At 43.4% G+C, this 25,534-nt stretch overlaps 1 protein-coding gene across 6 annotated transcripts; it reads right to left on the bottom strand.

Moving 5' to 3' along the window:
* Nucleotides 1-1,350: 1,350 nt before the first annotated feature.
* Nucleotides 1,351-24,712, bottom strand: phactr4b (phosphatase and actin regulator 4b). Of its 6 annotated transcripts, none has more exons than XM_026294102.1 (16): nt 24,630-24,712; nt 18,676-18,790; nt 18,047-18,091; nt 12,072-12,242; nt 11,650-11,730; nt 10,320-10,811; nt 8,616-8,960; nt 7,713-7,844; nt 6,238-6,769; nt 5,540-5,865; nt 5,211-5,409; nt 4,942-4,997; nt 4,433-4,494; nt 4,205-4,342; nt 3,993-4,069; nt 1,351-3,188 (listed from the first exon to the last, which is right to left on the bottom strand). In XM_026294102.1, the coding sequence occupies exons 3-16, from the start codon at nt 18,057-18,059 to the stop codon at nt 3,173-3,175; spliced, it is 2,640 nt and encodes an 879-aa protein (XP_026149887.1). In that variant the 5' UTR covers nt 18,060-18,091; nt 18,676-18,790; nt 24,630-24,712; the 3' UTR covers nt 1,351-3,172. The 6 variants fall into 6 exon arrangements, with proteins under 6 accessions (XP_026149887.1, XP_026149886.1, XP_026149889.1 ...); XM_026294101.1 differs by lacking the exon at nt 24,630-24,712 and adding an exon at nt 24,488-24,620; XM_026294104.1 differs by lacking the exons at nt 7,713-7,844; nt 24,630-24,712 and adding an exon at nt 24,488-24,620.
* Nucleotides 24,713-25,534: the final 822 nt, after the last annotated feature.

Genomic DNA, 25,534 nt, shown 5'->3' with positions numbered 1-25,534 from the left:
TATTGTGTTTATTGAACACATCCTTCAAACATTCACAGCGCTGGAGGAAAAAGTAAGTTGGAGTTAATAGACGGTCGGACCTCCTTTGGCAGCGTTGACTCTCAGTAGCTCTGGATCAGACCCGGACAATGATCGGGAGGAATTTCAGAACAGCTCAGACACATTTGACATCCAGTGTGAACGGCTCTGTTGAGGTCTTTTTACAGCATCTCTATGGGGTTAAGGTCCGGCCTCTGACTGGGCCACTACAAAAAGTGCATTTTCTTTTCCCTTCAATATTTAGATTCATTGTCCTGCTGCATCATCCACCTTCTGCTAAGCTTAAGCACACAGACAGCCAGCCTGACATTATCTTGTAGGATATTTTCATAAACTTGGGAATTTGTTTTTATCTCAATGATGGCAAGTGGTCCAGACCCTGAGGCAGCAAAGCTAGCCCAAATCATGCTGCTCCCTGATGTTTGCAAGCTGTGTCCATTTTGTCCCAAACACAGTGCTGATTATTTTTCACATACAATCCAACTTTTGTTTCATCAGCCCACAAAACATTTTCGCAGCATTGTTGCTGATTGCCAGTGCGCTCCCTGACTAACCTCTGGCATGCAGCACTATTTATTTTGGAGGAGCAGCAATTTCCTCCATGGCCTGTTCAACGACTTACATATGGAAAACTCATGATCAGAGATGTTTGTCAGTTCCAGTAATGTCTTCTTTTCCAGAGATGTCTTTCTCTACCTTATTGAGTTTGCATTGCACCCTCATCTTGTCTGGGCACCCACCTCTAGGAAGAGCAGCCACATGGCTAAACAGTCTCCATTTATAGTTTGTCCAACTGTGGATTGATGGATGCTTAAACATTTTGAGATGCCTTTTTCTTCCTTTTCAGCCTAATGAAGATCAACTACTCTTACTCTAATCACCTGTCTTCAGTAAACCACACCCACAAACTCATTTCATTCATTGGTCTCCAGGTATGCAAACTACTGACTCCAGCCTTGATTGAAGTAATTAGTCCATGGCTTCAGTAATTTTTCTTCCAGCACTTTGAATGTTTAATGGGTGTGTGTTCAATAAAGACATGCAAAATTAGATTTGTCTGTGTTATCGGCTCAAGCACACTGACTTTGTCTATCATTGTGACTGAGATGACATTTTGTGACAAATTGATGCAGAAAACCAACTAATTCCAATGGGTTCACGCTTATTCCTGCTGATTCACTAGCACATACACATGAGAAGCATTTTAATGTGGAACAACTATTATGGTGTTGGGTTCACACTAAAAAGTGCAGATTTTATGACTTGATCATATGTAGGTATATGATTGTAATACGAAAAGTGACTCAAACATACATTTATATATTGTATAATATAAACAAATAAATGTACTGAGGTCAATAATGTGTGAGGCAGAAATACACTAAAAGAGAAACTGTTAACAAAAATGACCACTTTAAACTTCTGGGATGTGCATTTTGAATACCACATACATACTAATGTTCTACATAGCCATTACTCACAGTGCATTTCGAACCATCGCCAGGCGTACCCCTGTACAACACCAGACAAAAGCTGACCGTGCCACCAGATGTCACTGCAGCCCCGTATTGCTCCCTGCAAACCCTGAACATAATCTGAACACGAACCATCGGTAGAGCCGCTGCATAGGAGATTGAATGAACTGTTAGATTTTTTTTTAATTAGATCGAGATGTGACTATTTACAGTTAAAAAGAAAACTGTCAGTTCATATGATTCCACATTCAATGAAAAATGAACTTAACTTTAAAGAAAAGGTACACTCTCATATTCCCATTCTTGTAGCATTCAATCATAAACTAATATTCTGTGCTTAAAAAAATAGCAACCTATAATACTTTTAAATTTAAAATTTCTTTTCGAATGAAAGGAAGACAAGATATACAGAAGCATCAGTTAAACCTATATCAACCTGTACACAGCGTAAAGAACCCTGTAATCTACTGGCCAGACAACGAGAGAAAACACTCCAGCCAAAATGACTCCCTGTTCACTGTTTATACATTTTCAGTTTTTCTGATAAGTCCCTGATCTATACTCAAAGCAACTTACATTTAATTCTTAGTATGGACAGCACTAGCATGACCTTATCTAAAATGGCTACAGAATGCGTTGCATGTTTGATCGTTAAAGGGAAGTACAAAAACTCATTAAAAAAAACAGTATAAATGAAAAGAGATTACCGAGATCCAATCGCACTGGACTCTGTGTTGGCTCATGCAGTGGATTGCAGAAATCAGTGATATGAAAATGACTATCCTATATTCCCCTAGGGTTCGAGTATGTTGGCACACATAAAAACACCAATAGCCTCTTGACCTGCACCTTTTCCTGTAACTAGATTGATGCTTGAACGGCCACCAGACATCACAACCATAAATACAGGCAAGCCAAATAAAAGGGGCTCAAATAAAAGCTGTTACTACTCATGTGATCAAAATGACAATATAAAATATCTTGTGCATTACAGAATATTTTGTAATTAGATCCTCCAAGTTTCATTCTAAGGTATCACAATAGCAGTCTGTACACGATGAATATAAAACACACAATATCCCAGAGATGTCCAGTCCTATAACAGCATATCCCAGTTTTTCCTCGTGCTCTCACTGAAGACTTGTATTTCTATGATCTATTATTACTGTGTGGAGTATTAAAAGCCATCATTTATTATTACTAATAATAATTGTGTGTTATTACATTAACAAGATGAATTAACTTTTCCATATACAGTAAAGAAGAAAAAAGGCAACACAGAATGAGGCCGCATTAAAGGTTTTAACTAGATCCAAGTCCCTGAGGGGTACCACATAACAGCAGAGTGTGAGCCCTGTAGGTCCTCTGCCACCTCTCCACTTCATTGGCACGTGGTTCCCCCTGTTGTCCGGGAGAAATACTGCATCTGGTCCTCACCCATCACCGGTTCAGTTCAGTTCAGTTCAGTTCAGTAAAAGCAATGTAGTGAGAGGGCAATGGACGGCAAGCAAGAAGCTTTCTTTCTTGTTTTGAGTCAGTTCCAGGATTTCCCTGTTAATCTGTACAGTACATTCGGGAAACACAAAAGGGCAATCTGTCTGCACAGTTTCTTGCCAGAGAGATGTTAAGTGCTTCATTATCCACAGAGAGGAGGGACGCTAAGGCCGATGAAACCTACACAAAGCAGAGATCTCATGAGGCATGAGCAGACATTCATTTTCTATTTATTTAAAGGTACAACCTGTCAGATTTTCAATGAAACAAAACCAAACATCGTTTTTTTTCCTACTATTTATGGTCAATCATTCACATGCCTTATCTAAAGCGCCTTCACAGGCAGCATTCAGAGGGAACGACAGCCTGTAATTCACCCTCAGGTTTTAATTCTGTTGCACTGATGTCAGTGTTAGTGACACATCACAGCTGTAATGTTATAGCTAATGCAAACAAACACTTCCTACCTGCGGTGACACAGTCACTGGAAACACAATGTATTTGTCATTAAGGTTACTGCTCCTCAAAGCAAAAGTCATTTGGTATTTTTAGTGGATCAGTTTCAAATACTGCAGTATTGGAGTATAAATATTGCAGTATTTATTGGAGTATTGGAAAATAAGCAGCAGCCACAGTGAACTGTTAAATGATGAGTTGTAGGCAACAGGCTGCAAACTAAGGTCACCATCACTTTATATTGGCCCCATGCAGGTTTTATGGACATCAGATTAGTTGTGCATGGCATAACAGGAAGCTTCTTCTTTATTAAAACAAATGTTTAACTGGCTCCTTAAAACAACATGACTTTGTTTGGTTGCACCGGATGCAGATATAGCAGTGACTCATGAGATGTACACAGGGACTATTTGCTTTAATAGTAAACTGCGCTTGCAGTTACCTTGGTAACCATATGTCTCACTAAATCACCCAAGACTGAAATCTGAAATCTGAAATCTGGAAAAAAGATTGAACTGCAAAGTATACCTTGTGTAAATTCTGCTCTCTTCATGAACCTCCATTTCAGTGCTCTTATAATCATTGAGCTCTTTCCGGATAGCTGCCTGGAGACATGAGAGAGATTAATTAGTTAGAACTCAGTTAACCTAAACATGCCATCATTGACACTAATATCACGTGAAAGACGATCCATGTCATGGATATTATTGTGCTTGACAGAGACCACTTGGAATAAGGACCTTGTCAGCAGGAGTCAGTTTGGTCCACGGCTTGTCTGCTCTCCGATCATAGTCTTGGGCATCGGTGACTTCCACATACTCGTGGAATCGGAGTATTTTTCTTGCCTGTAGTTCTGCAACTGTAGGTCTTTGACTTAGCTGCGATAAACAGAGTGTTCATGTCAGTTTAATATTCAGCAAATACATGATTTGACACTTGGACGTCTTGTAGTGGATGTGTCGCCTCACCTTCCTGGTCAGCCGCCGCTTGATCTCTCTAACCTCAGCTTGTCTGTCAGCCTGATTTTTGGCTGAAGAGAGAACAAGGCAGGAGAAGAAAAAAAAACAGTGAAGCTTAATTTAGACTCAGGTATGAAAGCCTAGTTTTTGATGTGCAAGAAAGGCAGAGGAAAAGCAGTTTCCAAAATTAGACATCTAAACTATACCTATGTTTCAAGCACCGCTCCCAAGTGTAATTCTTACTCCTACTGCAAGTAAGAATCATACTGGAACACTTTATACATGTGAATAGATGGTGCAAGAAAAATAAAACGTGGAGTTAGTTATATGAAAAATAAGGTACTGTCAAAAGCACCAGTGCAAATTGAGCAATGATGTTTGTTGAACCTATAAATGAATCAAACAAGTCTAAGAGCATTTGAAGCAGAATGCCTCTTTTTTTTTTTTTAAACCAGTGGCATTATCAGGTTCATTAATAGACAAAAAAGGGAAAAGGGAAAAGGAGAATGGATACTAACGCTGAAGGATGTTTCTTTGCTCCAGCTCCTCGGCTGTGGGTCTCTGGCTGAGTCGTCTGAAGTGGAAAAAAAAAAAAAAAAAAAAAAAAAAAAAAGACAAGAAAAAAGTAGTTGCACTATTTTTACACAGGTTTGTCACTTTGTAATTCAGCAACTAGGACAAAGCTCTTAGAAATTACATTTCTTCAGAAAATGCACACTCACTCATGAGGTTCGTGTACACAACAGAAAGGCAATATGCATGTGAGTATAACAATGCCTGTCTTTACCTTGTGAGCGCGGTGCCGATCTGCGTGCGGATGGCCTCCCACTGCTCCCTGCTCTGCCAAGTGAGGCCCGTCTGTCCCGGAGGCTGGTCATCTCTGCTGCTCCTCTCCTGGGTAAACCTGTCCCTGTTTGGAGCACAGGGACGGTTGCTCAGCTTCAGAGCTAGGGTGTCCTTCCTCTTGACCCTGCTGGCCAGGGCACCTGGATAAAAGCCAAGCAGAGAAACATGGTCAGGTGTGACGGAGTACAAAACGCTGTAAGGGCTTTATAAAATCTTACAACTTGAAAAAAAAAATGTTTAGATCTTTTCAAATAATCCAGTTATTCTTACTTGGTGGGGGCTCATCCTCTTCATCTTCATCTGAGTCTTCATCTTTGTGAAGTACAGGACCATCTGAGTCACTGTCCTCCCCACGCATGTCATGCTCCTCTTCCTCTGCATCTTCCTCATCTTCTTCTTCTTCTTCTTCGTCCTCCTCCTCCTCCTCCTCCTCCTCACTGCTATTTTCCCCCGGGATGATACAAACACCTGCATCTCCAACCAAGCACCGGCGACTCCGTGGCTCCAGCTCTGGCTGGGGGATCTCACCATCGTACTCCTCTTCCTCCTCATCATCGTCATCCTCTTCCTCCTCCTCTGAGTAGTCATCTTCAGATCTAATGGAACGGGAAAATAAATATGTACATAAACAACATGGACACAGAGAAAAAACATCTGTCTGTATATTTACAGGTAGCTTTTGCACTTAAGCGAGACATATCCCATCTTCTTCCTTTTGGCTATACCTTACTTTGCAATGATGATGGTAAGATATTCAGCAGATCAAAAGGTCATGAAGTGTACAAGGCCTAAAAAGGGATGAAGGGTTCTCAATCTAACATGCAATGTTGGATCTCTAAGTAGAAATAGTGCAGAAACAATTTCTGCAGCTGCCTTCTTTGTCCAGTAACCTTGCTTTTGCTGGTAATGACTTCTTCGAAACTTTGCTTTACAAAAGCTCTTCTGTTATTGTGTGCGGAGGAACTTACAGTTTTAGTGGTTGGATGCTGACAGGCAGGGGACGACCACGATCTCCTTGGTACTCCGGAGGGGTTTCGAAAAGCAGCGTGTGTGCACGCTGTGACCCATCTGGATGTGGCTGAGCCGGGCCAGGGCTGGACAAGGCTCTCTGGATCATGATATGCAGAGGGACAGGAGCCGGGCGCTGGGGAGACTCGTTGGTCGGACTTGGTGGGTCAAACAGCATGGGTATAGGTTGGGGCAGTGGGTGTGGGTAGGAGTGCTGATGGTGGAGGTGGTGGGTGTGTATGTGCTGGCGGGGTGGAGAGGGTGGAATGTGTGTTGGCAGGGGAGGGGAGGGAGGAGGGGGAGGCAGCTGGAATCCCACAGGGAGGTTACCATGGTCCTCCAGAGAAAGAGGCGAAGGGTTGATCAGATGGCTCGAAGCAGAAGAGTCCTCTGTGTTGCGTTTAGTGATGGGCGTGGTCCTCTTGGGGGGCATTGGTGGAGAGGGCTTAGCTGGCACAAGACTGGCACCCCCAGTGGCTTGGGTGAAGTCACCTACAAATGGAAGAACAGTCACCACGTCTGACCATAGAGAGAAATAGCTGTAGCTTAGGTCTGTGAGTGAATTGATCACAAGTGCTTTATTTTTCAGTCTACTTTGCTGCTATGACATGAGTACACATGCATCAGCCATACATGTATGACATACCCACTGTGACATAATCCAGTCACTGGACTCTGTCAGCATAAATGTACACACTGTCCTAACAAACCAGAGTGCAGCATGTGCCCCAGGTCACAGAGAGAAAGAAGACATATACAGCCTACATGCTCTACACAGCCAGATTTAAAATGTCTATTTGCATCTTTAAAGTGCAAAAAGCTTCTGAACAAAAAGCTCATGCACATTTATGTATGTATGCATTTATATTCACATATATGATTCCTGAAACCGTTAAAGCAACATTGATGTTAAAAGCCGTGATCAGTGCTGCCACACTTAAACATGCAGCAGACTAGAGTGGACTGGATTGCAGCTTCCTGTCTAAAATATGTCAAGCTCTTAGGTTAGAACCTCTTCACACCTCCATTCAACCATATCCATTCATATCAACCCATCCATCCCAGTTGAGCAGAAGCTGAGTGGGTTAGAGTAATAAAATTCAGAGATGCAGTGCAGGCCACAGCTGCAACCTGCTAAAGGCTCTCATTCATTCACGCCAAATCAGAGAGCACAACACTAAAAGCACTCAACTGCTCTTTTGCACACAACCTGTTTCTCGTATACATAAAGCACCCAGCACATTCATTGTCAGCTCCTTATCTGCATGCGGGCCTTTAATACCACATTCAAAGAGAAGCAATAAGTTATTTAACAAGGTATTTAGGGAAAATATGTCAGCAGCTGGAAATGTGACATAATGAGGAACGCAGACTGAAGGGGGCATTCCAGACATGGACACCCTGACCACAGAGATACCGCAGGGCATCCTTTTACCTGAGCGCAGGCCCCCGGCCCGCCGGCACAGGTAGACGGGCAGGGACAGGTAGACATCATAGTCGCACTCTCGCTTCCAGCAGGACCAGTAGAGCGGAAGCTGAGCATTCTCTCCCCCCTGCAGGGCGGAGACTAACAGGGAGGAGACGGAGGCCTTCAGCTGGTGTGTTTAATGAATGCAGGTGCAAATTTTGTAAAGCTAAAATTTCTGCTAATTTCCAAGTGAGCTGTACTCTACTGTATTTCTATCTGCTACTAACAATGACTAATATAAGACAAAGAGGATCCTGTAATAACTTCTCCATGCCATGACTGATTAGCGTGAGAAAAAGAAAGCATCTCGCAGTATATCTTAACTAAAATAAACCCATACATAAGTGCATACACTTGCATGTTACCAAAAGTCGACGGATCTACTGATAAAAAGGAGTCAAAGTAAACAGCCTGGCCCGAGTGGGAATTAAGGGAAGATCCCAGATGAGACAAACCCACAGTAAACAACAACCACTACAGTGCATCTGTGCGAGCAACGGCCCACAGCCACAAGAGTCCCTGTTAATCTTCGGAGTGTAAAATGCTGGAAAAGTTGCAGCTAAAATAGTTCAGGCATAATAAGTAATTAGCTGGGGACAAGCTGTTCAGGAAGCATCATTACCAGGATGTGTAAAAATGTGGGGGTTTTGTGTGTGTAGCTATCCATGTTGGAAATTCTTTGGCATAGTTGTGCACTGATTCATAAATGTACATACTGGATTTGCCTGTGGGGAAACCACATGCTAACTGAGCTGAGCAGACATTTGACTGTTCATAATGCACATCTGTGTGACTGTTGGTGCAGGCTGCACGTGATCAAGTGCATTCGCTCACCTTTTAACAAGGCATCCGCTACTCAGCAGAACTTACCGAGCATGGCGGCGTTTGCCCTGTTCACTGGCTTGGGTGGAGGCAGAGGGGGCTGTTTAGTGGCCTGACAGGTGGACGTCGGTGCTGCAGATGAAGACTGCTGATTGGATGCACCCGCAGAGGAGACGGGCCGAACAGGTTTTGACATCGCAGTAGAAGATGCAGAGGGAGAGGAGTACTGGGTCGTGAGGTGGTTGGAAGGGGTGCGAGGTGGAGCCTCGTTGCCAGGTTCAGGGGTGGAGCTCATCAGCCATTTTGGAGGCATGATTGACTGTTTAGGGGGAAGAGGTTCACGTAGGGTGTCTCGCAGGGCTTCGGGGTCAGGGACAAAATGGCTGTCTGGCTCTACGAAAACACGATACCAAACATGATACATAAAGTTCATTTCCCTCAACTGAGGTGGAGAAATTATTAAACAACAATTGCAGTAATTCTTTAAAACCAGTGTCCAGCTGTGGTGCACACAGCATATAACACATTCCTCAAAGTGTACTTTTATCTTTGACATTACTGAATTTGCAACATCTCATTATAAAACACCTCTCCAGATGGTTAGAAATGTTTCAGTCTGATAACTGAGCACTGAGCCATTTTCTGCTGCTTCACCACTCAGAGTGCTCTCTGTAATAGTACTTGTTTGAGAATGGCATTATCTAGGGATCAGCTGTGAAAATAAACAGAGTAGGCGGCTGCAATTACCACCAAAATCCCACCTCCCTCTGCCCACCCAGCCTCCCCCCTAATGTAGCCCCGACGCTGCTGCTGCTGCTGCTGCTGCTGCTCCCACGCTACTCCTCAAGGTTGCAGCTTGGACATTCAGGGTTATTTATTTACAGATGAGCCTTTATCAGTGTGATGTCATACAACCAAAGAGAAAAGAATCCAGAGGAAAGGGAGAAGAGAATATGTGAGGACAGAGAGAGAGAGAGAGAGAAAAGGAGGACAGAAAGCAGGAGATAAAGATAGAAGAAAAGAGTGGGAGAGGGAAAAGCAGAGTCAGAGAGAGAGAGAGAAAGAAAAAAGGAAAACACAAAGTGAGACAGAGAAAAGAACCGAGTAGGGAAGCATAAAGGAAAGTGAGATAAAATATCTGTTCACTTCTCTCATTATTTATAGTAGTTCTGCATTGGTGTTTTCAGCGTGATATATTAGCTACATGAAATATATTCGTGTCAGGTCTATTATCCAAAGTCCACATGTAGGATTCTTCTCATCTTGCTGACATACTTTTGTACACATCCTAAAAATGTAACTCCACAACACAAAAACAGCACAAAGTCCTTATTTTTCACGTTTTCCGATCTGAAATCAAACAGCTTGGTTTCTTAACTGATTATCACTGAGCTGACAATGTTAACGTTAAAGGGCAAACTGTGTCTAGTGATTGTGCCACATTAATTAGCAGAGCAGAAGAGAGGACGAGCTATTCCCTCCTGTTCCTGAATAAGAAGCGTAGCTGGAGCAGGGCCCCAGGGAGCTGACAGGAGCCTGTCTATATCTGGGAGGACAGCACATAAGCAGGAAAGTGAGTGAGAGGGAGGGAAAAAATACTGAAGCATTACCTACTATCTTCAAACATGTATGAAGGAGGACAAGTTGTAAAACAGACACCATATCTTTGACTTTCCACTGAGGTAAACCCAGCAGGGGTCTTATGATTGCAGCTTTTGGTGAAAGATGTGAAATACACTGGAAATGACTCACCTCTGCGGGACCTTCCCTCCTCAGCAGATGCATGTCGAGGGAGTGTGGGCTTCCAGTCCGCCTCGGCAGGCCGACTCCTCCTGCCGTCTTCTGATGGGGCCTTCTGCAGCCCAGGTCTCTTCTGTATGTCCTCAGGGTGAAGCCGGGCCCCGTGAATCTGGCCCTGCCAGACCACGTTAGGCTTCCATTCGCCTTCCCCATGTGTACGTAGCCCCATTCCTCCCCCTCTCCGTCCATCTTCATGCAGTCCTGTGCCCCTGGAGCCCGGAGGTCCCCGGCGGTCTCCGTCTGAAGGAGAGCGACCCCTGTGATCATCTGGCTGGCTGAACCAAGTCTGGGTAATCCTAAATTCTGACTCGCAAGGGAGCTTGCCCTGGTTGCATGGGCTCTTAGCTCCACTGACGATGAGTCCACCTCCAACGACCCCGGGAGTCACAGGCAGAGTGTGGCCATTCTTCACATAGGGTTGCTTCAAGTTTTGTGCATCTGCATCTGAAATAGTTAGAACAAAAGTAACTGAGCCCTTGGTAAAGACGAGTCAAACGGAACCAACGCTGTTCTGAGTCATAAGCAACAGTCAAAAATGAGATATAGTCAATATAATCCACCAATTTATGGAGAGAACAATAAATGCCACCAATTTAAAAAACTGGTTTAACTATTAGTTCATTTATCATGTAAAGATGCCAGACATTTGCTGTTTTTAGCATCAGAATATGAGGACATGCTAATTTTAACTTGCTTAGATCATAATAAACTAAATACCTTTTAGTTTAGACATTAAGCTGGAAAGATCAAACAATCTGAAGCTCTCATCTTGGATTATCTGAGAGAAAATAATTAAAACCTTTAGAAACAATCAAACGATTAATCGATAATGAAGGCTGCAATCCTGTTCCACAGTAAAAAATAAATAAATAAATAAAATAAAGGTGCCCAGTCTGTCTGTTGGTGTGATGAAGGAGCAGCTGTAGGTTTAACAAATGGGCTTCTGCAACAGCGGGGCGAGCAGAACTCTTGCACACACCCCTCTCAGAGCTATTTTCCTGCAGGGCACAATTCGTTCCACTTTTCCTCAGCTCTGAAGAGTGGCGTGCCATTTCAAACAGACACGGCATTAGTCCAAAAAACACAGAGGTGAAAGTAAATTTGCCTTTTTAAAATATGTCCAAGACAGCTGCTGTGGATGGGACGACAGTGTTCCTGCCATAATGGCAGAGATGACTTAACAGTACTGTCTGTGTGGGCGTGATAGCCTCAGGGTGGCTCCTGTCAGATACAGACACTTCTGTGCTGAGAAATCAGATGAATCACAAGAAGCACTTCTTACCGTGGTCCGGGACCTCCTTCAGCACGCCCTGCTCTATAAGCTCCTGCCGAGTACGCCTCGTCGACATCTTCCTCTCCAGCTCTGCCATCAATGAACACGATTCGTGTTACACACTCAGTTTACGGTTTTTAAGATGTACATAAGGAAAAAATATTGTTGTAGAATCAGCTTCTTGACCTAATGCTCCAGAACTGAAAAATGTTTAGAGAAGCACAGTCGACGGGACATTTTGTTAGCAGCCTGTTGTCTTATTGTAGGTGGACCGAAAGCATAAGGGGAGCCAGCAGGCCTGTAACATTCGGGCAGGAACACAAGCATTGAGGAATTTGGATGAAAGCTGAATGTAACTGATATGACCAGTGAGAAAGGAGGGAGCATGGGGGGGGGGGGGGGGGCAAACACAGTGAATTCACAACACAAACCTTCTGAAGTTTCCTTGAACTTCTCGCTGCTTTTCTTCTTCCGCCACTTCCACGGCTTGAAGATCTTGCCAAGAGTAGAGAACTTGCCCTTGCGCTTTGGGGGAGGGGTGCTGTCCCCCGTGGTGCCCCCCTCTCCCACCATTGTGCTGTGGTGCTGCTCAGCTTCATCATCTTAACAAAAAGAAAAGAAAAGAAAGCTGAAATTCAGTCTAAACTCAAAAGCATTTACTCTTCTTAGATTTGTGAAACTTAAAACAAGATGCATGAGCGTGGAAAATAAGAGTTTAGGTCCAGGAGGTGCCACAGTCCTCTGACAGAAGAGCTGTCTACTCTAAATGCTGCCTTTGTAAAGATGGCCATGCTCATTACGGCTGTTATTATCTTTAGCCGTTAGTTCTCGGGGACTGAGTGTGCTTTGGCAGGGTGATGCTGAGAGCTCATGGACTCCTCCACACATCCACAGTTAACAGCAGAGGTCTGACGCTGGCGTTCGGCCAGGATTTCTCACTGTCAAGTGCTCACATTCCTTGGCTGGATGGAGGCTTGTGCCTTATCAGCCTTCCAGCCCTCACTGCCTCTACAGAGGAGAGAGGCACACACACAGATGCAGTCGCAGAGCAGCAGAAAAAAAACAAAACAAAAACTGACAGTCATGATATATTTGTACAGCTAACAATCAGGAAGCCAAGCCTTTTAAAGAACACCGATCATTACGAGATGCCATTAAAGCTTGAAGTACTCCCTTAAGTGGCATTCTGCAGTCATGGTTACATATTCAGGGTTACGTGACTGACAGCTCAACTGACAGGGTGCTGAGCTCAGAGAGAGTTTCCAACATGAGTTCTCTCAAGGCCGCAGCTGCTGTATTCAGCAGACACAATGTTAAGCAGTGGAGAGAGAACAGGGTCCAACTGTAGAACATCCAGTCTCATGCGCGCACACACACACACACACACACATACAGGATGTCTTGGCGACAACCATGCCTTGCAGTCTGACTCCCACAATAATATACTCTCACCTAATTCCTACATGTGTCTTATTTAGCAGTCCAATAAAGAGCGTAACAAAAATATCAGTGCTGGGTGGAAACTGACTCGTTTTGCGTGTGTCTGTCTGATACAGCTCGCTATGGACCAGCAGCCCTGGAGCTGGCAGGATTTCAGTATCTTGCTAAGGGACATTTAGCTTTGTGGATGGTTGCTGACACAGGATTCAAACCCACTTCTGCAGATGAAGGACAGTCTTTAACCGCTACTTTACACAGCTACTGCAGTGCTGCTGGCAGGGTCAAATCTGACCTGAGTGCTTACGTAGTGTTCAAAGTCCAACCAACCCTCTAAAACTTCAACAACATTTTAACAAATTCATGCACTACCTTTGCTATAAATGTGTCTCCTTGTTTGTCTTGAAGAGTTTCATTTTTGACAAGATCAGACACTAATCTACCTGGAAGAGGGGCGGTAATTGTCCAGCTGCCATGGTGGCGAGACTTGAAACAGCATGCCATGGGGAAGCAGAACACATCCAGCAACCCCAAAACAAAAACTATCCCAAAAGTGAAATCAGCAAGAAAGAAAATGCCAGAAGAAGTAGTTCCAAGGAGCTGTTAAAAACTACAGCAGAAAAGCTCTGGGTTCATGGGACACGTCCACACCGTGGAAATCCAGCTTATCTTGGTGAGGTAGAAATCTGAGGATTCAGTCCAGCTGCCATAACATCCAGATTAAGCATTGCTTAAGGCAGCTTCCCTGTGAGAAGTCAGAACTGAGGTTCCCGCACAGCAGCCACTGACACAGTGGTTCAGCTGAAGCCAGCGAAGCAGGATAAGAGCTGGCTGTGCCAGGCCTGCACACTTCAAAGCACTGCAGAGATGACGAACGCAGAAGACTCAGCCCATGCAGGAGGCATCCGTTCGAAAAAGATGACTATCCTCAAGTGATTTGAAAATTTGCCAGTGTTTTCTGATGAAAAACGTGTCAATCCACAGACACACACGTAGAAAAAAAACAATAAAATCCAACTCAATTACCACATTCAAGAGAATTTGGGTCCACTCAAAGTTATTCTTCAGAGATACCGAGAAAAACTCTCAGGCATGTGATTGTTTCAGCTGTGGTGATAAGAGGTCTGGTGTGTGGTGGCACTGCAGCTGTGTGTGACTGTGGGACTGGAAATGAGAGGAAAGGGTAAAAGGAGCTACAAAATAGAGAAAAAGTGCAGAGTTATGTTGGAGGGGGTTTGCCTGGAAACACAGAGAGGAAATGGCACTCCACCCTGATTCTGTGACCGAGAACAAAGACAACCTCTTCCCTTCACATTCAATAACACAGTCCACTGTACGGCTCAGGGAAACAGTGCTGCAAGGTACAATACAGTGAAAATAATTAATACTCTCACCATTAAAACACCTCAATTATGCAGAACAAAGTTCCACTTAGAACCAGTATTGTAGTAGTCATGCTCTGTAATCACGAGCTCTGCCAAGATAAGCCATACCAGGAAACATGGGGGTGTGTGACACTGTATGTGTGCTCCTCTGACGTACCAAGTCCAGAAGCTACACCTACAACCATCTCCAACATCTCCCAGAGAGGCCAGACTTCTTACTAACCTCGTAATTCAGTGAGGCATGGCAGGTCTGGTCAGGTGAGCACGTGGTTAAAAGAGATCGTCGTTTTAAAACAAAGACCAAGACCTTCAGACAATTTGTGAGCCAAACCACCTTACAAAAGAAACCAGCTTTCATGGGTTGCAACAGTTGGGAAACACTGAGGAAACCAACCTCATTATAAACCTAACCCAGGCCAGGAAAGATTATGAAATTTAATCTACTTAATTGGCTGCACAAAGAGGTTATAATCAGTGTGATTACATCTTGTGTGCCCTAAAATCATCCAGCCTTTTACCCAATATCACAGAAGCAGCGAGGAAGAAATAGAACATGTTGTTTTAAGGTAATAAGTTTAAATCTGTCACTTTAAATAATTAGTTGATACTTTGAGTTCGACAAAGTTAAGAAACTAAAATAAAATGAAAGATCGATGTGGTTTGCAGGTTAACAGTCTGTAATATGAAAAACCACAATATTCAAAGAGGAAAACGTGGGAAAATCCAAACTTATGTGACACAGTCAGCCCCATTAAAAAAAAAAAAATCCCTAAAAATAATGTTTTTAGTATAAGTTCTCTTTGCTGTGCATCGTGACCTACACAAATAAAACGTACAAAACATTTAAGGGTGTGTAAAAACACAGCTGAGATTCATCCACGTGATGCCAGCGATTTAACATTCCTTCAGTGGTGAAAGTGACGGGGCAGAGAAAGAGAATACTGTGCTACGTTGATTATACAATCTCCACACTGTGTTTCTCCTCTATACGTGTATTCATTTAAAACCTAAAAGAAAATAGCATGAATTGAGTACAAAAAGAGAGCACAAGTGAGTCCGGAATCTCACCACTCTTGCTGTGTTGTTGTGGGTCCTGAGCTGGGGTCTGCACACCAAGACTCTGTCCCATGATCCAGCCCCCTGAGGGGCCTCTACCTGTCCTGCTCCCAGAAATGTGCACACTACACTGGGCAGATCACCAGCTGCCACTGCATTCCTCCTTTTTCATCAAAGTCTCAGTGTTTTCCTATATCTTAAGCTTGTTCCTTCTTTGTGTTCCTCTTGTTTGCCCTTCTTCAACTCCTTTCAGTTGAGTCCTTCTTCTGTCCCTCCCTCTCGCAATCTCCTTAAGACCTTCCCTCCCTTCAGGAGCTGGACTCCCCCTCTCTCACTGACCCTCCCTCCTTGGCTCATAGCACAGGTCAGCATTCACTGAAAGATGCCTACCATGCCTGGGAGAAAGAGTTATGTTTTCAATTTGATGTGCGTGCTATGGTATGTGGTGCACTGTGTGCATCCAGTAATGTATGCACAATGTAATATTGGCTATGTGGTAAAGTGGGAGGACTTGCATGAGCAAAACAATCGTCTCCAGGCCAAAAAAGATACTTAACTACCACAGAAACAATTAGACTAACAACCACAGAGCTCAGACCACATATATGCCCTGAAAACAATTATGTGCCGCTCTGGTCTCAGCATTTCAGATGATAGAAATACAGATAGCAACTACATTAGTCATTTTTAAAATCAAAGCACCTAAACTCACAAGCAAAAAAACGTGTTTCTGTCTGGATGTGAAGGATGAAGGAAAAAAACAAAACACTGGAGCAATCTCGATCAGTGCTCTCAACCTGGAGAATTAATTGTGCGAGCTGTGTGAAGGTCAAGTTGCTCCATCTCAACATCTGAACATGAAGAAGACACATGAATCCCAGAACAAATGAGGAATGAAGGATCAGAAGTCAATCCGACGAACAGGAAGATGTGTTGTTGTTTTTAGAGTCGGTATGTAAAGCAAAAATCCTGACTCTTACTGTGGTTCAGAGTGTTTATCATTCTGCTCACCTCTTTTAATGCTTTCAGACACCACTTTATGCACATCTCCAGGTCTCTTATCACAATTTGAACAGTCTTGCAGACATTAGCATAACTTTAAAAAATGACTGCCAAGACCTGCCCTGTTTGGGGCTTGAATATAGAGAGGTAAAGCAAAGAGACCACACTCTCTGAACTAGAAGAAACGAAGGAGTGCAGACTGGACCCCTGAATTAGTGCTTTATTTCCTTTTGAGGTTTGAGCGTCTTCAGAAAACTTTGTCCGACTCTGCCTCAGAGGAATCCAGAGCTTTGAGCTGTGTCATTATGCCTGGACAGATCAGAGTTTTCTGAGCGTTTGGCTGCATCTCGAACTGTTTCTAAAGATGGAGAGCTAGTCTGTTCGGCAACGTTCCTTTTCTCTCCTGGTGCCCCACATACAGACTCCACACTGGGCCAGCTTCCAGAGAGAGCTGAGCCAATCTGCATGAGCCAGAACCTGTTGGCCTGACCTGGATAACACACTGGGCCAAGCCACTTTAGCAGGCAGACTGACTGAGGCAGGTACGCACAGACATACACATACGAACACAACCCTTTCCAACGGGAAAACACGTCACTGGTGCAATCTCACGGTTGACAGAAAATGTGCCTTTTTTACTTTACTGCTGGCTCGAAAAGCAAAAGATAAATTGGACAGTGACGTCACAGGGATCAAAGAGACAAACAACGCCCGAGCAGTGAACCTGCATTTATTCCCCAACAAAGCTGCGACAGTGACATGCCTATATTTGTTTCCATGATGGGAGCTGGATGAGCTGGTCAGCTTAGCCCAGCACAAGGACAGAAAACAGGGGGACTAACAACTAATTGTTTGAGTAACCAGCTGTAAAACAATAAGTTGCTGTTATTAAGCAAATCAGATAAAGCATGTTAGCCCCAGTGCTCTGTGATCAGGCTAGCTGTGTCTGTTTCTAGTGAAAATGTTGAATTGTTCCTTTAATACCTCTAGCTGTCTTTCAGTCTCGAAGCAGAGATGAGTGTGTATGGCTGTTATTGTATGTGTATTGGCTGAATAGTTTTACAATAGGGAACTAGTGGTTAACTGAAAGCTTAACGGTTAATCAAAAGCAACCAAATCACATAATCAAGGTTAACACTTCCTTTTCTCACACAGCTGCTAAGCTTACAAGAGGTTGGTGCTGCCCCTGATGCAGTTAACAGAGAAAAACAACTTCATTTAGGCACAACTCACGTTCTTTAAAAAGCAAGACCCTGCCAGTTGTCAAGTCCATCACTGAACAATTTCTTTTGCACCACAGCATATGCACATAACACACAGAAATACGTCAACTAGGGAAAACCCCGAAATGCCGATGTTTGGGAGGGGAAACTAATCCTGTCAGGCCTAAAGGTTGAGAAGATGTGTGACTGTAGTCCTGAGTGGCTCATAAAACGAGCAGAGGCTAGACAGACCCCATAAACACACTGGATGTACAGCTCTCTCCCCAGCATTAGCAGAACCACAACGAGCAACTTGGTACTCACCACGATTTTCCATTACAGAGTTTGAAGCACACCCGTCAACGGTTCCTGAAAAACAACACCAACACCAGTTTAAGATATTAGCTGAGATACAGTGTAGCAGCAGTAGTTTGGTTTATTTCTTGCAAGTGATGCTTCAAAAACATCAACACTGGCCAAGAATGTTTTCATTAAAATTCCTTAAAACCCTAAGTAACCTTTCCTGTATAAAAGTATCAGAAGTAAGTAAAGATAAACCCGAGTCAAATTAAAAGTCAAACCCAAGGGGACGCCTCCTTAGCTGAGAAATCACATTGTACATACAGTATATCAATCATGAAGTATGGATATGTTTTTAATAGATAAACTGGTCAGCTGGTCTGGGCATTAACTGTTACCATCTATGAAGCATAAAATAATTATTCTCTTAAACATCATGTCTAAGTAATTTCACTTTCTAAACACTTTTGATGCACAAAGTATTTTTCACAATTTTAGGATGTGTGACAGCTCTAGAGCTGTAAAGGGTGTGACTCTGTACTCGTTATAAATGACCTTAGCAGTGTCTGTAAAACAAAGCATCCTCACTCAAACAGACTCTGTCTCTTTTACATTTGCCTGATTTGTAATAATAAAAAAAGGTGTAGACATACACTGTAATAAGTCATCTGTGGGGCGGAGGTGGTAGAGCTCCTCTGCAACAGTACAACCGGGTTTTTTCAGGTCTCCAGCATGTTGACGACGGCTGCTCCACCCATCTTAACCCCTCTGATTAAAAAAAATAAATAAAAAAGATTAGATCAGAATTATGAATGCAACCATAGCATAACACAAGCTTTAAGCTTTAAACCACAATGTCTAGACCTGTGCGAGACACCATTTACATCTGGCACATGCTTCGACCTGCATGTGGAAATTTAAGGTGGACACAGCAAAAATAAAAAAATAAAAAAGTATAAATGGGTTCAAATAGCTTTATTTGGGAGAGGCAATAAAAGCATCCATACTCCCTGCCTATCACATACCAAAACTGACATTTTACAATTGTTCTTGAAGGCCAACAGCAGATACAGTTTCAGTCTAGTCATTGTCAAACTCACACACTACGTCAAGCTGCAGCACAACATGTAGGTGTCACAGCGAGAGATTTTTGGAGCACATCTGATGTATTATTCTTCCCAGGACAGAAAAGGGCAGACAAAAACGTGAATGAAAAGAAAATACAGGGAAAGAATTCGTGAAGCTGTTCACAGTTTGCAGGAGAACATGGTAAGAAACCTGTATGTATGTGAATGTGCATGTAGCAGGGCAACAAGGTAAGCAGGGAAAACAACTAATGGCCTTAAAAAGAAACAAAATCATCAGACCTCCTAGAAGATACAGTCCGGTAAAAGGTGAAGTAGACAGACTATAGCAGAAAACTACTTGGGCCAACAAAACAAAAAGAAAAAACGTCAATGATGCTGCAGTGAACCATAAACCTAGACTCAAAAAACAGAACAGAGTGAAGAGTCTCAGGCCAGAGAGGAGCAGAGCAGGGACAAACAGTCAACTTTGGTTTGACGGAGTTAGGAGACTAGACTGAGTTTGGCATCACCAGACTGTTAATGAGGAACCAAAGATGGAAACACAAAAGCTTCTAATTAAAACAGAGAAATTGCACCAGCTTTACTTTGCTGCACCTCCACAACAAGTGGAACATGTGGAACTTGTTGAAAATGGAAAAGTCAACATTTGGTATTGTTAGTCTAAAGAAATAAGGGGATTGTGCATGAATTCTAGGATGGCACTGCATTATGAGCTAGCACTGAAAATGATCTATTTCTCATAGAACAAAAAGAAGCACAAACTTTTTGACAACTCAATGATGGTTTTAGTCCAATATTTGTTTCAGTTTTACAAATGTGTTATTTCTTTCTTTGTCATACATGATAGTAAACTAAATGCATGTCACCTTAGGCTGCTGAGAATTACAACTGGCCTTATTTCTCACATTCAGCTAATAGAAGAACAGGACAGGTGGACAGGTTACAGAGAATGAACAGTCACCGGGTCATTTAAACGATAAGTCACCAACCTTTTGGTTGATCAGCTTGTCATGTAAGTAGCTCATAGAGTAAAACTTTGCTGGTTTCAGATTTTCAAATGTGAGGCTTTGTGAAACTTTTGTGTTTTATGTCATTATAGATTTTATATTTCAGAGATTTTAAGATATCGCCTTGCGATCTGGCGAACCGTGTGCATTTTCCACTATGTTCAGTGATTTTATGGAAATTATTAATTAACTGATTAAAAATAGAAAGTTAGTTGCAGCCCTATATTTCCGCATCATTACACACTGCAGTGCAAATTGCCTTCTCTGCAAAAAAGTAGCTATAACACCATAAAAGCAACATCTTGTGAAGCAGTTGAGAAAAGCCAGAATGGAGACTTGCTTTGCATGAGAAAATAAAGAGCAAAATAGCATGAGAAAAGAAAAAAAAAGACACACACTGTTAGTACGAGTGAAAAAAAGTGACCCAAACCCAACCCCAAACGAAACCACGACATTCCTTCAGTTCCTCTCTCAACATTACTGATGAATTTCATTGCAAAGTAGTCCTTCTGTGGGTCTAATGGACCTGAGTATCATCTTACATTTCAGAGAATCACTGGTCTAACCAAGTTGCAGTGTCCTTGTCTTGCAGGCTAATATTATTTTTAATGAGTGTAGGGATACGAACGAAAGCCGCTGTGATTGGACCCAAACCGATGCCAACCGGTGCCAATCAGTGAAGTCCTAGCATGAAGTAAAGCTGTGGCTGACCAAGTAACATGTGGTTGTAGGTCGTTATTATACAAAAGTCAGAAGTCTAAGCTCAAACATCTCCTACTCATGTGTTTAGATTCTGTATTCTGGTATTCTTTGTTCCTCTTTAAGACCAATTTACTGGCAGGGTCAAAGGTGAACTTCCCTATCAAAAGGAGAAGCGTGAGTAACAACAATTTAGCGCACATGTGAAAGCACATAAAATGGGCTTTGATGTATTGTAGTTTTCGTAGCACAGCCACACAAACAGAGCGGAGAAGAACCTTAGCAGCACAGCGGGGAGTCAGACGTATTCGTGGTCAGAGATGAACATTTTTACACTCCGCCCAGTGCCACAGCTTTGGCTGGATGACTCAAAATAATCGAGCTGAGCGGTGAGAGTTTCTCTCTATTTGGGGTAGGAGAAAACATCTTTGGTGTCTGAAAGTAAGAGCATATTTGACCTAGTGAGGGGGTAGCACTACAAGCACAGAGAACTTTCCACCACTTCAGCCACAGTCTCATATGTCGTGTATACATGACACTTGCATGTATCAGCTCCCTGGTTTGAGCAGAATCATTTCACGTTTAGATGCTGCTCTTTTCCATTTGCTTCGCAGTCGGTCTCCAAACGTGCCCATAAAAAGGGATGTTGATGGCCCAGTTCCCTCTTAAGTCATTAACCCTCTCCCTGCCATGCAGGACAGATCAATATGAAACTGATGAGTCTGTCCAAAGTGTGCAGGACCTCTGTCACTCAGTGTCCCCGCTGTCGTGAAAGATCTCAGAAGCCCACAGGGCTGGACATGATGGACATAAGCAAGTAGTGACATACACAATAATCAGAGAGATTTAAAAGTTACCTCCAAACCTGCCTTGTTGTGTCTAAACTCCATACAATCAGAATGAACTACCTTGTTTGAACACTCACATTACAAACCCACATCCTTACCATGGATTGCAGCTTTGGGACAGATGACACACAAGCAGGGATTTCATGCTTCTCCCAGCTTCCATCCCCACAAACTCACTCACCGAGAAAAGGAGCCACCAATCAGGTATGTGAAAATAGCCATCACAGCGTGTCTAGCAGTCCAGAGTGTATAATCTTCTACGGATCACACACACACACCCTCTTTCTTAGCGCTGATTCGGTTAGGATGGTTGTGGAAATGGCAGCAGCTGGCTGGGTTATGCCATCTTTAAATAGCAGTGCACTTCTCGCTCCAGAGCTTGAGTTTTGGGCACAAAAAGCCACCAAGTCAGTGGAGTAAAAATCATTAACTCCACACTGTAGAAACGCATCTACCTCAGACTACCTGACAACACTTTTAATGCCAGTTTATACCTGAAACAGGTGATCTGAAGAATACTTACAGGCCTGCTCCAGAGAGGAAACGATGATGAATTTGTAGATGTGGAAAAACTGGCAACCAAGTCAGACCTGCAGTGTGTCTGCTGGGCCCTTTCTGCAGAGTGTATCCGAGCTGCGCAGGTTCTGCACCCTTCTCCGAAATGGATGGACCAGGGCGCCTGTTCTCAATCCGGGCAGGGTGAGCGTCATCACCGAGCCTGCCCCAGAAAAGCATCATTCACCACAGGGACCAGTGGCCCACTTTTACAAGGAGCCCAAAATGCTCATCGCCTTTGCTAAACTTTTCTTCTTCAGGGTGTCTCCACCTGTGTGACGACGACTGCAATGCAGCGGCACGAAGCCTGACCATGCAACACGGTGCACCTCACTTCATGGAAGGTGGTGGATGATGCACAGAAAAACAATAGACCTGGTACAAATGTATGTTCACTTTACTTTCAGCACCTACACAGCTTAAAACCAGGCTGTCCACCTCTGCTCACTGTCAGAGGCTGCTCCCCCGAAGAAGAGTGGGGGTGGAGGAGAGACATTTAGCTGAGAGCTCCGGAGGAATCTCAGGCACAGATCGCTCTCATCTGTGGTCTAACCGAATCAATCAGGCTCAGCTGACAGCTTAACCATCCTGGTTGCCTCTTAATGGCCCATTAAAATGGAAGGGACTTCCAATGGGAGGGGGAAAGAGCTACAACACAAGGCATGAGGCAGCACGTTTTTTTCTTGCAGGAGCAAATTAACTTCCAGAGCTATTACACCGTGGGCAGATGAAACCAGAGGAAAATCATGGTGGAAGAGGAGACGCATGACCAGACTATCAGAAAGACCCACATGCATCACTGTGAATATTCATTGGAGCAAATACAATAAATAAACATGGAGACAGGAAATCAATGATTGGAAAAAAAAAAAAAAACCTCTTCTGCAGCTCCTGTAGGTCTTCTGACAGAAAGTGTGTTAGTCTACTGTGGTGACATCAATAAACCTGATCATACTGCATCTCCTAATGACATCCCATAGTTTTTAACGTCCTTGAAGAAAGACAGATCCTCTCTTCTCCCTCCACAATACAACAAACACAACAAAATGAAAATACACTTTAATATCAGAGCCATGGAGGCTCAGTCTTCAATGTGATGATGAAGAGGCGACTGTATCACATCTTGTATCTTCGCCCTAACAATGCATGTCCTAATTAGATCTAAATGGAGCGCAGATTTTCTAACTGTATCGCCGACATTGTTGCTGAACTGCTTTCTGTCCTGAGGCAAAACACAAATTACCTGAGAGGCCGACTGTCTATGGCGAGGAGGCATCAACAGAGACGGTGTCAGTGCCGGAGCAGTGGGTGGGAGACGGTTTCACCATGGACCTCTCTCTCTCTCACACACTCACTCACACACACACACACTCTCTCCCCCTCTCTCTCTACCCCCCCCCACACACACACTCACACTCTCACACACACACTCACACTCACACTCACACTCTCACACACACACACACACACACACACCCCCCCAACCACAGTGAAGTCAGCCAGTGACCAACTTCCTTTCAAACTGCAAAATAAAAGCTTCCCCAGGGAACACGTATTTTGCACAAAATACCACAGTTCAAGTAAAAGACATGAAAAGTAAAATGTGTTAATTGTGTCTGATTCAGATTTTCACTTACATGCAACCAGCCAGTGAAGCAGACTGTGGGCTACCTTTGCAATTTTCCAGTGATTGTTTAGGGTTCGTTATTTAACTGTAGCCTTATGCGGAAATAATAATAAAAATAAAAATACAAAGGCTGCCTAGAATAAATCTATAAATTATAATTCAAACTATGTTTTCAGAAGCAGATTCTCTCTCATAGAGACAAGACAACACATGCAGGGGGGTCGCGTTTCTAGAGGCCCATAAATCTACTTTGCGTTACATTATAACGCGCCACAATGGGGGAAAAACGCGATACGGACCTTTATCCCAATGAGTTATCGACACACACCGTCTACCTCCCGGGGATCACACGCATCCTTTGTTGTGCAGGGACGCCTGTGCAGAGCATCAGTGGAAAATGGAGTTTCAGGTGGTGGAACAGCAGCGACAAGGCAGCACCCAAGCATGCACCCTATGGCACCCTATGGCACCCAGGATCTGCAGAAAACCCAGACACTCACACGCAGCACTGCGCTGCAAACGCGCGATTTTCTACTCGCGAGATCGGCCTGTATCGGCGGACTGGGAGCGCAACTCCTGGTTATTGTCTGCGGACAAATGTTGGCTTGTTTCCTCCCTCAGGACCTCAGCGCTCACATTACCTCTCTCCCGACTTTCCGCCGCTCCTCCGCCTCCCCCTCGGAAATTAGCCACAGATGATTTTTATTATTGCGACCCAGTCATTTCCTCACATCACACTTTCCCCCGTTTCCAGCAGCCGGTCCAAACATTTTACGCACTTACCGGAAACCATCCCGAGCTGGGCATCTCGGTACCGGTAGTTCTCAATGGAGGATACGGCTCCTCTGTGGGCGTTGCGAAAATGGGTCTTCTTTGTGTTGTGAAGACTGCAGTACCCACCAGGCATTGCAGTGCATTGATCCGGGGTGGGAAGGGGCTGGGGGATTGGGGGTTTATGGGGGGGTGGGGTGAGCATACGGTTTTATTATCCAGCTTCCCAGCGTGATAATGAAGCGGTAATCTGTTTACATTTCCCCTCATAGCCATCATTTAATGTAATAATCAGACTGTAGTTCCCACATGTAGCCTGAAATACAGCATCATCATATCATAATTTACCATCATCGACTCTTCTCAGCTTCAAACTATTAATTTCTGAGGCTGTTTCAATGGGAGCAACTTTATACCAGCAGCCAAACACAGTATCTATGCAACAAAACAGAAAGTGACTGTTAGAACAAAAAACAAATCAATGAAACATCACAATCTCCTCACTTTCCACACCAGAAATGGATTTGGAAGATTGTGGGTTTTCTGTAAATAAAACACAATTAAATAAAACCCAAAGTTTAGTATTATTTAGTTTTCTAGAGCCATTAACAGCATCACCAAACATTTCTGTCAATAAGGCCAACAAACAAAAAAAGTTAGCAAAAGTTACAGGAACCCCTTAAAGTCTTAACTGTGAGGTCATAACTGATGTTTTTTTTAAGTAAGTGTCTTTTCACCTTTTCTCATTCTTGAATTTTCTGAAATTTGATGATGTTTCCTATATTTTCACATTAATGGTGATGGTAAGGGTGGTGTAACTGATCTTGAATCTCTGATCAGTATATTTCCTCATGTCGTGCTCATTTAAAGACACTGTCAGATAAAAGACTTTTCCCAGAGCTTCTTCGTTTGACTGT

The sequence above is a fragment of the Mastacembelus armatus genome, chromosome 16 (assembly GCF_900324485.2).
Source record: "Mastacembelus armatus chromosome 16, fMasArm1.2, whole genome shotgun sequence".
NCBI classification, from domain to species: Eukaryota; Metazoa; Chordata; class Actinopteri; order Synbranchiformes; family Mastacembelidae; genus Mastacembelus; species Mastacembelus armatus.
This window is presented reverse-complemented; position numbering and strand designations above follow the sequence as displayed.

What these genes read in the sequence shown, in the direction of transcription:
- phactr4b (XM_026294099.1), bottom strand. Translation starts at nt 15,591, where the DNA reads ATGGGACAGAGTCTTGGTGTGCAGACCCCAGCTCAGGACCCACAACAA. An exon ending in GGAGGGAAGGTCCCGCAGAG is followed by an intron (nt 8,961 to 10,319) that starts GTGAGTCATTTC and finishes GTGTTTTCGTAG; the next exon opens with AGCCAGACAGCCATTTTGTC. An exon ending in ATCGGCACCGCGCTCACAAG is followed by an intron (nt 4,998 to 5,210) that starts GTAAAGACAGGC and finishes TTTCCACTTCAG; the next exon opens with ACGACTCAGCCAGAGACCCA.